General features: G+C 44.5%; 1 protein-coding gene across 6 annotated transcripts in view; it reads left to right on the top strand.

The window, feature by feature from the left end:
• RSF1 (remodeling and spacing factor 1) overlaps window positions 1-17,921 on the top strand; it is a 122,570-nt gene that overhangs the window by 53,681 nt on the left and 50,968 nt on the right. For all 6 annotated transcript variants that reach the window (XM_070425685.1, XM_070425684.1, XM_070425686.1 and 3 more), the window contains exons 3-4: window positions 4,311-4,403; window positions 5,585-5,790. In XM_070425685.1, the coding sequence (XP_070281786.1) occupies window positions 4,311-4,403; window positions 5,585-5,790 (299 nt within the window). The remainder of the gene's footprint in view (window positions 1-4,310; window positions 4,404-5,584; window positions 5,791-17,921) is intronic.

Raw genomic sequence — 17,921 nt, 5'->3', positions numbered from 1 at the left:
CATAGGCTGAATTAGGGTTTCTCTCCTCTGTATTTTCATAGTTTATAATTATATCAGTTACTTAGTTGGTGGATAACTCACTGATTACTTGTTTTCATGACTTTGCATGCCCCCCCTTCTTTTTCCTTATGAATTCTGAATTTCCTAGAGCTGAGACTGACTGTTAATTCATCTCTGCCCCTCACCCCCAGTACTTAATGTGCTCAGTAAATGTCTGGTTCAGTCCTCCAGAAATACTATTATTTATAAAACCGTTGGACATATTTAAATATTAGATCAGGGAGACTTGGTGAGGTGTAATTTGAGTATAAATAATGGAGTTAGATGATTTATAATTCTCAGTCTGGCCCTTGTCCACATCTCCATTGGTGACAGCTGACCTGATTGATATCTTAAATATATACTGATTTCATCAGAAATGACTAAAGATAGTAATTCCTATTTCTCTTATTCTTTGGCTGAAGCACATACCCTCCTGAGGATAGCAGTACATCTATCTAACGCTTGTGAGAATTGACTGAGTTCATATATTTTAAAGCAGTTAGAACAGTAGTCGGCACATGGTAAACATGAAATAAATGCTAGCTATTATTAGTCTAGTAAGAATTTATAATATTCTTTAAGATGTGTTGGCTATAGAAATTATAAGTGGTTAACTTAATAGAATTTTTAAATTAAAGCATTTTTATATGTTTCATACTCTGTCCCAGGTTAGGGATATGAAGAAGAGTAGACATAGCCCTTGACTTGTCAGTGCTCAGCCAAAAATTCTTCTTGACTCAGATTTGAAAAGATCCAGTGGAAAGATCTATGAACCAGTATCTTTGAGCAAAGACCCTTACCTCAAGCTCATTAGAGATCTCTTGTGAACTCCCTTCTCTCAGGTATTCTCTTCATACCTTAGTCAAAAGCACTTTCATTCTTCCATTTTTTCATGCCAAGGAATCTAGATGTCACCGTTGGGTTTTCTTTCCAATCACCCTCCATCCACATCCATTCTATCAAACGTCCTTATGATTTTGCCTCTAAAATACAGCTGTCTACTTCTTTCTGTTATCACTACTACCAACATAGTTCTTGTCATCATTATCTCTTGCCTTAAAATTGGTGTATAGTTTCCATTCCTTCCCCTCTACAATCTTTTTAAAAAAAATAAAACAGCAATTTTTGAAACATAAATGATAAATTTATCAATTTAAAACTATTGGGCATGGCTGGAGTGTCTCAGTGGTTGAGCATCGACCTATGAACCAGGAGTTCACAGTTCAATTCCCAGTCATGGCATATGCCTGAGTCCTGGGCTCCATCCCCAGCACGGCATGCAAGAGGCAGCTGATCAATGATTCTCTCTAGTCATTGATGTTTCTCTCTCTCCCTCCCTCTTCCTTCCTCTCTGAAGTCAATAAAAAGAAATATTTAAAAAATGAAAAATAAAACACTCCATTGGCCTCTCATCATATTTGAAATAAAATCTTAATTCCTTACTCTGGCCTATATATATTGGCTCTTGATTACCTCTTTAACTTTATCTGCTGCTAACTTTCTCCCTTATTCTGCTTCAGCAGTTTTCAATCATTTCACCTCATGGCACACAAACTGATTTCTAAAATTCTGCACACACCAAAAAATATGTAATACTTTTTGCTGATCTGACAAAAAAAAATAGGTATAATTTTGATCTATTCACATCGGACAGTTATTGTTGTGTTGTGTTGGCTGTTGTCTTTTATTTAATTGACTATCTAAGGGAAAAGAGGTCAGTGCCCCTAACTAAAATAGTCAAGCATTGCATGTTTTAAAAATTCTAGCAACACAAACACACACAAGTTGAAAATTGCTCTTCTACTTCATTTACATTGACGAATCTTTTCTCTTTTTCTAATTTGCCAAACCTTAAGGTCTTTTTGCTAGCTTGTTTCTTCTCCAGATCATCTTGTGGCTCATTTCTATTTTATCTCTCAACTTTTTAAAATGAGGTTTTCCACCCTGGACAGGTAGCTCCAGTCAGTTAGAGCATCGTCCTGATATGCCACGGTTGAGGGTTTGCTCCCTGGTCAGGGCACAGAAAAGAATCAATCAATGAATTCGTAAATAAGTGGAACAACAAATATCTCTCTCTCTCTCTCTGTAAATAAATATTTAAAAATAAATAATAAAATGAGGTTTTCCCTCAGCACCCAATGCAAAATAGCACCCAAACTATCACATTTTATTTTCAGTATAGTGTTTGTCTTTACTTGAAAAAAATTATTTTATGTTTTTATTGATTTTGAGATAGAGAGGAAGGGAAAAGGAAAAAGAGATAGTAACATTGGCTGCCTCTCCTGAGGATGGAGGTCACAACCTGGGCATGTGCCCTGATTCGGAATCAAATTGGTGACCTCTTAGTGCATGGAGCCATGCTGAGCCACACCACCCGAGCTACTTGAATTATTTAAAATTTTACCTGTTTGACTACCTCCTACAATGTAAGGTCCATGATGGCAGGTTGTCTGTCTTCCCCACCTCCTTGACTTAAGCTACTGACAACTACTAGTAGGTTCTCAGTAAATATTTGTGGACTCACTGGATAAATGAATCTTTCTAAATTTCATGTTTCTCAGTTTTAAAATAAAAATTTCAATCTGAATGATTTCTTAGGATAAACAAATCCAGGTACTAAAGGCAATAAAGACAGATTTTATTGAAGTTGCTAGGTACTTTAATATTTTTATGTCTATTTCATAACCTTTTGTTGTTGTTGTTGTTGTTGCTGTTGTTAATCCTCACCGAAGGACATTTTTCCATTGATCTTTTGGAGAGAGTGGAAGAGAGGGAAAGACAGAGAGAAACATTGATGTGAGAGAAACACATCGATTGGTTGCCTCCTGCATGCACCCCAACCAGGGTCCCGGTAGAAGCCTGCAACCAAGGTACGTGTCCTTGACTGGAATCGAACCCGGGACCCTTTGGTCAGCAGGCTGATGCTCTATCTACTGAGTCAAACCGGCTAGGGCTATTTCATAACCTTTAAGATCAGTATTATTCTTGCTCCCCTTTTATAGCTAAAGAAACTGGCTCACAGGTCGTAGAACCCATGGCATTTCTCCCGATTAGTCCCTATTATTGAGTAGAGTGGTTGTCCAAATCTTTTTTCAGTCTGTTAGGTGGCTCTGGTTTTCCTGGAATGCTTGTGTATGGAGAGAAGTCTAGAAATTTAAATTTATGCCTTCTATATAATAAAAGCCTAAGCGACCGTTATGGCGGAACAACCAGAACAACCGGTTGCTATGATGCGCACTGACCACCAGGGATCAGACACTCAATGCAGGAACTGCCCCATGGTGGTCAGTGCGCTCCCACAGGGTAAGCAACACTCAGCCAGAAGTCCGGCTCACAGCTGGCGAGTGCAGCAGCAGTGGCAGGAACCTCTCCCGCCTCCGCAGCAGTGCTAAGGAGCAGCGAGCAGGCAGGCAGTAAGGAGCGAGGGGTCCCAAACTGCGACAGGGATGTCTGCCGAGGGCTCCTGGACTGCGAGAGGGCACAGGCCAGGCTGAGGGACTCCTCCCCCCCACCCCAAGTTCACGAATTTCGTGCACCAGGCCTCTAGCATTATATAGAACAGTGGTTGTCAACCTTGGCTGCACGTGAGAATCACCTGGGAATCTTTTTAAAATCCTGATTTCTGGGCCTCATCCTCCAGAAATTCTGTTTCTTTGTTACGAATGTTGTGGCCTCACCCCATAATAAAGAAACAGAATTTCCATAGGATGAGGCCCAGAAATCAGGATTTTAAAAAGATTCCCAGGTGATTCTCACGTGCAACCAAGGTTGAATACCACTGATGTAGAAGGTCTGAAATGGCAAGCAATGAAATCTTTACCCATAAATAGGAGAACATTTAGTTGCAAAGTAGCTTGATTTTAAATATGCCTATAGTTTGGCATGTTTTTTTAAATTTTCTGTTCTAGTCATAGATATTAATAAACTGTTGTGCTTGCCATCCAGGAACTTCCAGGCCAAATTGAGAGACAGAATCAGATAATTACTTGCATCTGGGAAAATGTGCCACAAAATATGTATAATATCTTTGGTAGTCAGAGGAGAGAGCTGCAGAGATCGGTACTTACCTTAGATTAGTCAGCAGTCAGCAATAAACATTTTGGTGTGTTTAAGTAGTATGCATTTGGGGTTGGAATTGGATTGCATTATTTGTTACAGACTTTTTCCTTTATAAACATATAATATCAAGAATACTTACCATAATCATACAGCAAAACTATCTATTAAATAAAACTTTTATGTATTAAGATATTAACTTTCTCTGACAGATATGCCAAGAGTTTAATAGCACTTGGGCATGGGAGATGGAGAAGAAAGGCTATCTCGAAATGAGTGTTGAATGCAAACTAGCGCTCCTAAAGGTAATAAGTTTATTATTTGTTACTATTATTTTAATTTAAAAATTCACTTTCACTCCTGGTTGAATTGGAAAAATAACTAGAAAGTAGACATTTCTGTTATTATTGGAAAAGGACATTAGATTTTTTTCTTTTATTTTTTTTGGTGGCAAAATTCTATTCTTTAAATTATTCTTTGTGGTTTTGTTTTAGTATAAAAGTATATCTAGATTTAATCATCTGGGCTTATAGGTTCTGTAGTAGAATGGGCAAGCAATTGCCCCAAATTAATTTTATTCATTGTTTTTAGCCTTCACAGTCATTGCTAACACATACTGTAAACTGGTTAATCTTTTTACTGATTTACTAAATTAGTAATTTGGTAGTTTTCCAGATGACTAGGGGCATACCACATAACCAAACCAACTAGATTAAAATAAAATAGGTCTCAAAGTAGATTTATTTTCAAGTTTGAGTTTCCTTTTCTCTTACTACCCATTTCAGAGTGTTGGCCCTAATTATTAGCAAGGTAGCCAGCATAATGAAGGAAAACAATACTTTTCACAAAAAAAGAGACTGCTGCAAAAAACAAAGAGACTGAGATAGGAAATTCATGTATTATCTGCTTGGGCAGAAAGACTCAGGGAAGAATCCTGACTTTACACCCTAATCATATATAAAAATATTTAACAAAAAGTTAAGTCAGTTCCTCATTTAGTAACATAGATATCTTTTTATTAAGATACTTTTTTACAGGCAGCTGTCATTCAGACTACCTTCCTTGAAAAGTGCATATATTTCAGGCTTTCAAAAACAAATAGCCATTTCAAGAATAATGTTCATTTAAAAGCTTTAAGAGAGAAAGAATCAGTGAAAATTTTATACCATGAAACATTTTGGGTGACTTACTGCAAACAGACTCAGTGCATTCGAAATATAACTGATTTTTGTGTCATTGATTGTATTGAAACTGTAAATTTATATAACATTAAAGTAACATGTTAACTTAAAATTTATCTTTTTAAGTTAGTTGTTCTAAGCAGGTTGTAAAAATGGGAGGAGAGTATGGTAAAAGATTAATAAACTGTATGTGTTCTTTCTGTTTCTGTCCTTGAATCAGTTCTGTGGTTAAACATATCACACTTAACTGTAATGAAGAAACATTTATGTGGGGTATCTTCAGCCATGTTCTAACTTTTTTTCAGTACCTCTGTGAGTGTCAGTTTGATGACAATCTCAAATTCAAGAATATTATCAATGAGGAAGATGCCGATACCATGCGTCTCCAGCCAATTGGTCGAGACAAAGATGGCCTCATGTACTGGTACCAGTTGGATCAAGATCACAATGTCAGAATGTACATAGAAGAACAAGATGATCAAGATGGCTCATCGTGGAAATGCATTGTCAGGTATCTTTTATAGGAATCTTGTTACATTTATTTGTGTTTTCTTTACTTTGATATCTTCTCTCTCTATATAAAAGCCTAAGCCATCCTTAAAACCAGACGGCTAGCCGGTAGCTATGACGTGCACTGACCACTAGGGGGCAGACGTTCAACCCAGGAGCTGCCCTCTGGTGGTCAGTGCGTTCCCACAGCCAACCTCCCTCAGGCAGCCAACCTCCCGTGGTCTCCCTCTATCCACCTGGCCCCGATTGGCCCTGATTGCCAGCCAGGCTGAGGGACCCCACCCATGCACGAATTCGTGCACTGGGCCTCATCCTATATAATAGAAGGGGAATATGCAAATTGTCCCCTCCACCGGTTGTTCGACCATGGGGTGGGGCCGGCTGAATTTGTGCACCTGGCCTCTAGTTCTGATATAATCACTGAGGCTGGTGTAGTTCTTTTTTTCAGAAGTTTGAGAATTATCAGGACCTAGCTTTGTGCTCAACATAATATCCATTATTTGTCAACTAAATAAATATATTTAGCAGTGTGGTTCATACCAAGACATATACCTTGTATTTCAGGAAGCCACAGTGTAAAAGATAAGCAATACATTGGTAATATATGTGTGCCCCCCCCCACCCCAACCCAATAAAAAACATTGTTAGACAAAAATATAAGAATAGTATTATTGGAGAACCAAGATGGCGGCGTAGGGAGCGGACCTGTGTGTGCTGCTCTCTCACAGCATCATTGAAACTATCAACTATGAAGTAAACAACCGCCACTCAGAACCATGGGGAAGTTGGCCCAGTGGGAGATCTACAACTGGAGGAAAAGAAAGAAGCGCAGTGAGACTGAGTGGGAGCTACGGAGGCACCAAAACCAGAGGTACGCAGGCTTGCTCGGGGCGGGTCTCGGAGGCCCCAGATCCCACAGGGAGAGGCGGCCACGGCCTTGCAGTGGTCGGAGAGCGAGGGAAGCTCTGACACGCGGCTGCTCGCCGGCACCGAGGGACAAGAAGTCCTGGTGTCCCGGGGAGGCGAGGGGCGCGGAGACGCCGCCATCGCTATTTCCTCCACGCTGGCGACTCCCTGTGACCCCGCCCTACCCTCAGGGCTGTGCCAGAGGCACAAGAGGGAATGACTGTGCTTTTACAAACTCTCAAATCCAATGAGCTGGTTCGGGCGGGTCCCTGAGGCCCCAGGCCCCAAGGAGAGAGACGGCACGGCCTTCCAGCGGTCAGAAAGCGAGGGAGGCTCTGGCACTCGGCTGCTCGCCGGCACTGGGGGACGCAAAGTCCTGGAGTCCTGGATAGGCAAGGGGCCGCTGAGTCTCCGCCCCGGCGACTCCCTGTGACCCCGCCCTACGCAATTTACATTCCCATCTGGGCTGTGCCAGACTCACAAGTAGAAACGCCTTTGCTTCTGCAAACTCTCAAATCCACTGAGCTGGTTCAGGCGGGATCATGAAGCACCAGACCCGACGGGGAGAGGCAGCACGGCCTTGCAGCCATCAGAAAGCGAGGGAGACTCTGTTGCACAGCTGCTCGCCGGCACTGGGGGACACAAAGCCCTGGCAGAGAGTCAGGGGGCCGCGGAGACTCAGCCTGTGCTATTTGCTCCGCCATGGCGACTCCCTGAGTCTCAACCCTAATCAATTTACATCCCCATCCAAGCTGTGCCAGGTGCACAAAAAGACCCACCTGCGCTTTTGCAGCCTATCCCAACAAATTGCAGACTTCAACTGCTTGCAGCCATGAGAGACACACTCAAGAAGCAGACCCAGGAGAACCAGGATGGCGGCATAAGGAAGAGACCTGTGCGTGCTACCTCACACAACAACATCGAAACTACCAAATATCAGACAAACACCTAGCATACAGAACCATGGGAAAGTTGGCCCAGTGGAAGCTCTACAACTGGAAGGAGAGAAAGAACATTGAGACTGAGTAGGATGTGACACCAAGTACAGAGCCCAACCCAACAAACTGCAGATTTCAACTCCTCGCATAGAAAGAAGCACATTGAGACTGAGTAGGATCTGCAGAGGCACCAAGTACAGAGCCCATCCCAGCAGGCTGCAGATTTCAGCTCCTTGCATCTGGGAGGGACGCAATCGGGGGGCAGAGTCGGGTCCGGGGCCGGCCAGGGCTGGGCCTGACTCTGCCGGCACTGTGGAACTGCTGTACCAGCAAGCGCACAAACATGCCCACTGGTCCCAGTCTCTTGTGGGGCGCTGGGGGACAGCAGACAGGCAGTCTGTGCACTTGGTGGAGGGCAGGAGTGCTGGATGTTCAACCACCAGGAACGCCTGGAGATTTTGTCTAGTGGGGAGCCGCCGGCAGGGGACAGAGGGCCAAACTTCCTGTTTCCCCGGTAAGGCTGGGATGGCCCCGGTGAGGTTGGGATGGCCCCGGTGAGGTTGAAACGGTCCCGGTGTGGTAGGGACGACCCCGGTCAGGTCGAAACGGCCCCGGTGTGGTAGGGACGACCCCGGTGAGGATGAAACAGCCCCCGTGAGGTAGGGACGACCCCAGTCAGGTTGAAACGGCCCCCGTGAGGTAGGGACGACCCCGGTGAGGTTAAAACGGCCCCCGTGAGGTAGGGACGACCCTGGTCAGGTCGAAACGGCCCCGGTGTGGTAGGGACGACCCCGGTCAGGTTGAAACGGCCCCCGTGAGGTAGGGACGACCCCGGTGAGGTTAAAACGGCCCCCGTGAGGTAGGGACGACCCTGGTCAGGTCGAAACGGCCCCGGTGTGGTAGGGACGACCCCGGTGAGGTTGAAACAGCCCCCGTGAGGTAGGGATGACCCTGGTCAGGTCAAAACGGCCCCGGTGTGGTAGGGACAACCCTGGTCAGGTTGAAACAGCCCCGGTGTGGTAGGGACGACCCCGGTGAGGTTGAAACGGCCCCCGTGAGGTAGGGACGACCCTGGTCAGGTCGAAACGGCCCCGGTGTGGTAGGGACAACCCCAGTCAGGTTGAAACGGCCCCCGTGAGGTAGGGATGACCCCGGTGAGGTTGAAACGGCCCCCGTGAGGTAGGGACGACCCTGGTCAGGTCGAAACGGCCCCGGTGTGGTAGGGACAACCCCGGTCAGGTTGAAACAGCCCCGGTGTGGTAGGGACAACCCCGGTGAGGTTGAAACGGCCCCCGTGAGGTAGGGACGACCCTGGTCAGGTCGAAACGGCCCCGGTGTGGTAGGGACAACCCCGGTCAGGTTGAAACGGCCCCCGTGAGGTAGAAACGACCCCGGTGAGGTTGAAACGGCCCCCGTGAGGTAGGGACGACCCCGGTGAGGTTGAAACGGCCCCCGTGAGGTAGGGACGACCCTGGTCAGGTCAAAACGGCCCCGGTGTGGTAGGGACAACCCCGGTCAGGTTGAAACAGCCCCGGTGTGGTAGGGACGACCCCGGTGAGGTTGAAACGGCCCCCGTGAGGTAGGGACGACCCCGGTCAGGTCGAAATGGCCCCGGTGTGGTAGGGACGACCCCGGTGAGGTTGAAACGGCCCCCGTGAGGTAGGGACGACCTTGGTCAGGTCGAAACGGCCCTGGTGTGGTAGGGACAACCCCAGTCAGGTTGAAACGGCCCCCGTGAGGTAGGGACGACCCCGGTGAGGTTGAAACGGCCCCCGTGAGGTAGGGACGACCCTGGTCAGGTCGAAACGGCCCCGGTGTGGTAGGGACAACCCCGGTCAGGTTGAAACAGCCCCGGTGTGGTAGGGACAACCCCGGTCAGGTTGAAACAGCCCCGGTGTGGTAGGGACGACCCCGGTGAGGTTGAAACGGCCCCCGTGAGGTAGGGACGACCCTGGTCAGGTCGAAACGGCCCCGGTGTGGTAGGGACAACCCCGGTCAGGTTGAAACGGCCCCGGTGTGGTAGGGACAACCCCGGTCAGGTTGAAACGGCCCCGGTGTGGTAGGGACGACCCCGGTGAGGTTGAAATGGCCCCCGTGAGGTAGGGACGACCCCGGTGAGGTTGAAACGGCCCCCGTGAGCTAGGGACGGCCCCGGTGAGGTTGAATCGGCCCTGGTGAGGCTCAGACGGCCCTGGTGAGGTTGAGACTACTCCAGTGAGGTTGGGACAAATAAAGGGGACCAGTATGGACTGATGAACAGGGGTAGATACAGAAGCAGAGCAACATTGAACAGAATGTTAAACTACAGTGGGAAGCCTGGGGAGGGTTGGGGGGCGGGATTAAGAGACCAACTGAAGGACTTATATGCATGCATATAAGATTAACCAATGGACACAAGACACGGGGCGGGGGGGGGCGGGGGGTAGGGGCCGGGGGAATGTCAAGGGGGGGAATAAAGGAGACATATGTAATACTCTTTGTAATACTTTAAGAAATAAAAATTATTATAAAAAAAAAAAAAAAAGAATAGTATTATTTGGTTCTTATTTATCTACTAGTGGCCCAGTGCACGAATTTGTGCACATTGAAAGGAAATTAATTAGAAGAAATATTTTATTATTGCTATTCGCCCTTTCTCTATAATAGAAGTGCCAGCCAAATTCAAGAGCGACAATGACAGATCGAAACACAAGCATCATTTGGCGCCAGCGAGAGCTTTATATATATAGATAAACTTGCTTAATTAGACCTGCTTTCTGATGTAGCTAAACTTTTTCCGGCCGAGGGAAGCACCCCAACTTCTTTTTCAGGTAATTGTCAGCAACACAGCAGTAAATATCAGCACAAATCAGATTATTATTGTAGATCATGCAGGGAGAACAAAGGGTAAAATATTTAACTGCAGCAGTGCTTGACTATATTCTGCACAGTGAGAAAACGGGCAGTCATTTTCAAGGTCCATCATTTCTTCTTTTCAGTCGGGTCAAGTTTCTAAACTTTCTAAATCTCCGTTTTTCGGCTAATGAAAAGAAAATAGGATTCCACCAAGTCTCCTATCTACCTACTCCAGGACTTCTGTGAGGATCAAATGAGATGAGGCATGGAAAAACACTTCACAGACATTTGGTTAAAATGTGAAATGTTTGCATTTGCACCTGAGGCTATAAAGCAAGTCATGTTCCTGGGCTTAAGAAACTCCAAGGACGCTAGTCACTAGGGAGAAGATGCCTGGTGTTGCTGCGTGACGTCATTACCTGGCGCCCACAGCCAACGTTTCCGGGCTCGGCTGGGCTGTCGGCTGCATTTTGCGCCATGGGTTCTCAGTAGTGTTGGCTGCGATTTGGTGGGTTCTTGCTCCGGGGTGGTTGTAGGGCCTGTGTCCCACTTGGAGAAAGCCGAGTGTTGCTTTGGGGGTGCCAGGTCTGCGGTTCCGTTTCTCTGTAAATGGCCAGTGCCTGTCACGGCAGCTCCTGTGTTGAGCGTCTGTCCCCTGGTGGTCAGTGTGCAACATAGCGACCGGTAGGATGGTTGGACACTTAGCATATTAGCTTTTTATGTATATAGACTAGAGGCCTGGTGCACGAAATTCGTGAATGGGTGAGGGCCTTCTAGCTGCCCGCCAGGGCCTTCATGCTGTACAGGGGGAGGGACTGTGGGAGATTGGCCAGCAGCGGGAGGGAGGTTGGCTGTGGGAGCAAACTGACCACCAGGGGACAGCTCCTGCATTGAGCATCTGCCCCCTGGTGATCAGTGCGTGTCATACTGATCGGTTGTTCTGGCGTTCCGGTTGCTTAGGCTTTTATATATATAGATAGTTTTCTATTAGGATTATCTTTTTATCCCCAAATAGAGGCCCGTTGCATGAAGATTCACGCAATAGGCCTTCCTTTCCCTGGCTGCCAGCACCGGTTTTCCTCCGGCACCCGGGACCTAGGCCTTTGGTCTGGCCGCAACGAGGCTTGGCTTCTCCGCTGCAGCCGCAGCAGAGAAGCCCAGCCTCTTCAGTCTTCAGTCTTCAGTCTTCAGTCTTCACTCTGGCTGGAGCCTTCAGTCTTCGCTCCGCACCTGTGTATGAACCCATCTTTGTTGGGTTAATTTGCATAGTCGCTCTGATTGCCTGGTGGGCATAACGGAGTGACACCAATTTGCATGTTTCTCTTTTATTAGTGTAGATTATTTTAATCTGCCCATTTCATCTGATACTTTAGTATACTTTTGATTTTTACTGTGTATGCATTTCTTTACTGGGGTTCTGAAGAAATCTGAGGTAGATTGTGCTTTTTCACCATAATTGTTTTTTAAAATCTTGATTTCTTATTTTTATTGACTGGTATATTTGAATAAAAACATTTAATATAAAACCTTGAAATACAACTTTTTAAAAGTCAATAAATGACACTTGGACCTTTCAGAATCTCTGTGTCTCTAATATTCTATTTTTGCAACTTAATTACAGTTTCTTCCATTAATATTTATAGTTTGTATTAATTTGGAAAATATCAGAGACTCTATCACTAAAATAGGGAGAATTAGATCTATAACCACTGGCTTATGTATATTAATGTTAAATGTTAATTGTTTGAAGAAATAATCCATAGAAATTTTGAATATTTGTTTGAGTCAGGGGAAGCTCAACTTTCATTCCCTAAGAATAAATATGAATTGAATGAGCTTGTGAGTGATTGTTTTAGCAGCACCCTTTTTTCATATTTTAATATAGGTCCTTCATATAGTTAAGCTACTAAACGGAGATAAACAAAGTAGTCCTGAAATAAAATTTAATCACCATCTCTCTCTGTGAATACATACATTGAGTGAGGTTCTGTTAATGTTTTACCACCCCTTTTGTTATTTCCTATATCAACATTGCATATTTATGTAAGAAATATGCTCTCCTAATTTGTAGGTGAGGAAAATATGACAGAGAAAAGTAATTATGATCATTATCGACTAGAGGCCCGGTGCACAAAAATTTGTGGACTCGGGGGGGGGGGGGGGGATCCCTCAGCCCGGCCTGTGCCCTCACAGTCTGGGACCCCTCGGGTGATGACCACCTGCTAGCTTAGGCCCGCTCCCCGGGGGAATTGGGCCTAAGCTGGCAGTCAGACATCCCTCTGGCAGCCCGGGAGCCCTCGGGGGATGTCCACTTGCCAGCAGGGAGCAGGCCTAAGCTGCAGTCAGACATCCTTAGTGCTGCTGAGGAGGCGGGAAAGGCTCCCACCACCACCGCTGTACTGGCAGCCATCAGCCTGGCTTGTGGCTGAGCAGAGCTCCCCCTGTGGGAGCACACTGACCACCAGGGGGCAGCTCCTGTATTGAGAGTCTGGTCCCTGGTGGTCAGTGTGTGTCATAATGACCAGTCATTCCCGGTCGTTCTGCTGTTAGGGTCAATATGCATATTACCCTTTTATTATATAGGATAGAGGCCCGGTGCACGGGTGGGGGCTGGCTGGTTTGCCCTGAAGGGTGTCCCAGATCAGGGTGGTGGTCCCGATGGGGTGCCTGGCCAGCCTGGGTGAGGGGCTGATGGGTGTTTGCAGGCTAGTCACACCCCTTCAGGGTGGGGGTCCCCACTGGGGTGCCTGGCCAGCCTGGGTGAGGGGCTGATGTTTGTTTGCAGGCTGGTCAAGCCCCCCCGAGTGGGGACCCTTACCCCATGGAGGTTTGGCCAGCCTGGGTGAGGGGCTGATGGCTGTTTTCAGGCTGGTCAAGCCCCCCAAGTGGGGACTCTCACCCCATGGAGGTTTGGCCAGCCTGGGTGAGGGCCTGATGGCTATTTGCAGGCTGGTCCAAGCCCCCCAAGTGGGGACCCTCACCCCATGGAGGTTTGGCCAGCCTGGGTGAGGGGCTGATGGCTGTTCGCAGGCTGGCCACACCCTCTTTAGGGTGGGGGGTCCCCACTGGGGTGCCTGGCCAGTCTGGGTGAGGGGCTGAGGGCCGTTTTCAGGCTGGCCAAGCCTCCCCGGCGACGGAAGCTCCCAGCCTCTCCTTTTTTCTTTCTTTCTTTCTTTTTTTTTTTTTTATTCTGGGATTTATTTACCTTCTATAATTGAAACTTTGTAGCCTGGAGTGGAGCTCAGAGCCGGCCAGGATGGGCCTCCTGCTCGCTCCAGCTCTGTGTCCTCGGCCGGCTGAAAGCAGGTATCTGGGGTTTATTTACCTTCTATAATTGAAATTTTGTTGCTTTGAGTGGAGCTCAGAGCCGGCTGCGGCAGCTGGGAAGCTTGGCTTCCTCCATCATTGGGGCAACCAAGCCTCCTGCTTGCTCCAGCTCCGTGACTGCTGGCCGCCATCTTGGTTGGGTTAATTTGTATATAGTTGCTCTGATCGGCTGGTGGGCGTGGCTTAAGGCATAGCAAAGGTACAGTCAATTGGCATGTATTATCTTTTATTAGTGTAGATTAGACATACATGCTTAAAATAACTTCTCTTGCACACTGTTTTAAATTTATGTTATATGCATGATGTGAGAGAAAGAGCAAAGATGTTAGAGTTATCAAGTGTGTTTGAACTTACGTTCCTCTATTTACCTTCTGTAGGCAGATCACTTAATTTCTCTATACTCTCTTTCCTGCACCTTAAAGTTGATAACACTTCCTCAATACAGTTGTTGTGAGGAATACATGAGAAATCATACTGGAACCCTAGCTAATGTTCAATAAAGATTTATTTTTGTTTTTCCTCCCAACCTTTTTAATTATTGGCTTTTCTTACAATATTTCTAACCCCAAAGTTTGTAACACTTTTTCGTAAAGAAATATTTGTCAGCAGAAAGAAGAAAGGCATAATTCCATTGGTATATCTTTTACATCCTGTCATTCATGATCATTATTCCAGGTTTTATTCCCTGTACTTCTCCTTTAAAAAAATATTCTTTCCATGTACAAACATTTATTTATGATAAACATAAAGTGGTACATGTGGCATTTGTTTAGTAGCAAATGCGTGTATAGGATTTGTGAACACAGTTTTCTTTGGTAACAACCACAGATTTTAGAGAACTGGTGCTGGGTTACCGTTAACCTTTTTTTTTCTTTATTGTTTAAAGTATGTCTTTTTCCCCAATTGATCCCCCCCCCCCCGGCCACTTAGGCTGTTTCTAAATTTTAACTATTGTAAATTGTGTCAACCTATGAATCAGGAGGCTATGGTTCAATTCCCGGTCAGGGCACATGCCTGGGTTGTGGGCTCAATTCCCAGTGTGGGGCGTGCAGGAGGTAACCAATCAATGATTCTCTCTCATCATTGATGTTTCTCTCTCTCTCTCCCTCTCCCTACCTCTTTGAAATCAATAAAAATGTATTTAAAACCAAATTCTAAACACCTGATTAACAAGTTGTTTCCTTATTTCATTAAATTAATAAACTTACATTGTATTTCTACTTGTATAAAAGGGAGTATGTGGGAAATCTCTGAACCTTCTTCTCAATTTTGCTGTGAACATAAAACTACTTGAAAGAATAGTCTTTTTTAAAAATTGTAATACCATAGCATCATCACAGTTTTAAAACTTTTATTAAATAGCAATTTCCATTTCTGTCTGTTGTAATATTTATAACATAAGTATATATTAGGTAGATAGGTAGGAAGTATTAACTGATAAACAACTATTTTAAGTTTAAACAAAATTTAGTAAGTTACTTACAAAAGAGTAAAAGTAGTTAAATTCATTAAACCATATGATTATGATTTTTAACCTATAAAAATGGCAATTTTGAATATTTTTTCTTCCAATTTTATTTTGTTACTTTTTTCAGGTGTACAGCTTTGTGTGTTTTTTTTGTTGTTGTTGTTGTTTTTGTTAATTCTCACTTGAGGCTATTTTTCCCATTGCTTTTCAGAGAGTGGGAGGCAGGGACGGAGGGAGGGGAGGGAGAGACAGAGATAGACATCAATGTGAGAGAGATACATCCACTGGTTGAGAGCCTGAAACCCAGGTACTTGCCCTTGACCTGGAATCGAATTTGCCACCTTTTGGTACAAGGGCCAATGCTTAACCATTGAGCAACCCTGTTCAGGTCAGGCAGTCATGTACTTTTCGTAGTTTCCCTCAATATTTCCCAGCTGATACCATACATAGTTATTGCAGTTTTATATGGTTTAAGCAAGTGTTGCAATAGGTTTCAAAAACACAAATATTTAAGCTCTAGCCATTATATAGTTGTTCCAATTAATATTCAAGTGAAAATTGCCATGGATGAATAATAATATTTGTTACAAGTATTTCATCACCACTTTAGGCCTTAGTGAAAGTACAGAAAACTAAATTTTTTTGCTAAATTCTTTTGCTGCTTAGAATAGAGAAAATAATTGGCATGGATTTTCTAGCAATATTGGCTCTCTTCTAATGTTTGGAAGTGTTTTAAATAGGTACAGTAACAAACTTCAATATATTCTTCAGTTCCCGGTGTGACCTCAAAAAGTAATAGGAATTCTCAATGAAATATGAGAAGTAATAACATTAAGTGGATAGAGCCTTAGGTTAGAAGCCGGTTGGCTTAATGATGTTAAGAGATAGGAACTTTGCCAAAAATAAATTTATTTAGTGTCTTTAGCCTTTAATTTTCCTTTTTGTAAAGTGAAGGCAGTACCAGACAAGATCTTTAAAGAGCATCTAATCTGCCCTTCTACTATTAGAGAATTAAAATTCTAAACTGTTCATTTAATTGGATATGATCATATGATATCTATAATACATGCACAATGACAGAATGGTTGCCATTTTAATTTCTGAAATATATTCATCACTTCAATTTTATTACTTTTTTAAGAGGCCAATTTAATAATACTTGAGAGAATACAGTCTTTTATAGGTAAGGAAGCTGAGGCCTAGTGGAAGATAGATGAGCTGTCTAGGGCACACAGCCATATAGTTTTGGAACAGGGATTTTATTCAGTTACTAGAGGCCCCGTGCACGAATTCATGCACCAGTGGGGACCCTCGGCCCGGCCTGTAGGATCGGGCCAAAACCAGCTCTCCGACATCCCCCGAAGGATCCTAGATTGTGAAAGGGCACATGCCAGGGCGAGGGACCCCACCAGTGCACGATCTGGGCCGGATAGGGATGTGGGAGGTTGGCCAGCTGGGGAGGGACCACGGGAGGGATCCAGGACATGTCTGGCCCATCTGGCTCAGTCCTGATCAGCTGGACACCAGCAGCAAGCTAACCTACTGGTCGGAGCATCTGCCCCCTGGTGGTCAGTACATGTCATAGCAACTGGTCCACCAGTCGACTGTCTGCCCCCTGGTAGTCAGTGCAAGTCATAACGAGTGGTTGCGTGGCCTTAGCATATCATTAGTATATTATGCTTTGATTGGTTGAATGGATGACTGGACACTTAGCATATTAGGCTTTTATTATATATGATTAAACATTTTTTAACTCCTGCTTCATGAGGCAGTGTCATTGCTCTCAAGGAGTAGAGTTTAGCTGGAATGGAGGTTGAAGGGATAGGAGGATAGAGGGTGTATGTGTCATGACAGATAAGAAAACAAGTGATTTCGTCTTAATACTAATTACGGTAGGTCCTCGGTTTATGTCGGAGATCTGTTCCTACGGCACAAAGTAACGCGATTTTCACCATAAGTCGGAACCCACCCACATAAGCACCTACATCACTCACATGGAGCACATACACAGCAGTAATGAAGTGAAACAGTAAAAAAAATTTTAAAGAAAGATAACAATTCCTGACCTTACTTGTGGTAAATAAATAATGAAAAGCATAAAGCACATATGTACATACATCGAAATGACGGAACTTTTTTTTTATATAAATAAATGGGAGATGGCAACGTAACCACGAAACGTCGAGTCTGACGTAACGCGAGGACTGCCTGTACATAGATTTAGATTTGCATACAGAGGCCTTTGAGAACACAGATGGGAAGCTCTTGGTGCTGATTAGTTAACTTAGTGGCAGAAATAGAACTAAGTGTCCCAACTCTTAGTCCAGGGTTTCCTTTTTATCTTCACTGTTACATAGTGTTTATCTGAGCAGGAAAAATATCCAACTAAAGTTTCGTGTTTGAACATAGCATTTAAATTGAGCATATCAGATCTCTGGTTTTGATAGTAAAAGTAGAAAATATATAGGTTAAAATCATATTTATTTGATATTTTCCTGTATCTTTGATTCAAAATGAATTCCCTTCCTGTAGCTGCAAACTGTAATTGACAAAACAACATCAGTAACCCAAATTCTTAGGTTTTTGAACTATGTTATTACAGCTGACTTTTTGCCATAATTACTCAGAAAGTCTTGGATCATAATTTTGTAACAATAT

This window comes from Myotis yumanensis, unplaced genomic scaffold, assembly GCF_028538775.1.
Source record: "Myotis yumanensis isolate MYYU_CA2020_CCGP unplaced genomic scaffold, mMyoYum1.0.hap1 SCAF_10, whole genome shotgun sequence".
NCBI lineage: Eukaryota > Metazoa > Chordata > Mammalia > Chiroptera > Vespertilionidae > Myotis > Myotis yumanensis.
The sequence above is the reverse complement of the archived record's forward strand: the minus strand, read 5'-3'. Positions and strand labels throughout refer to the sequence as shown.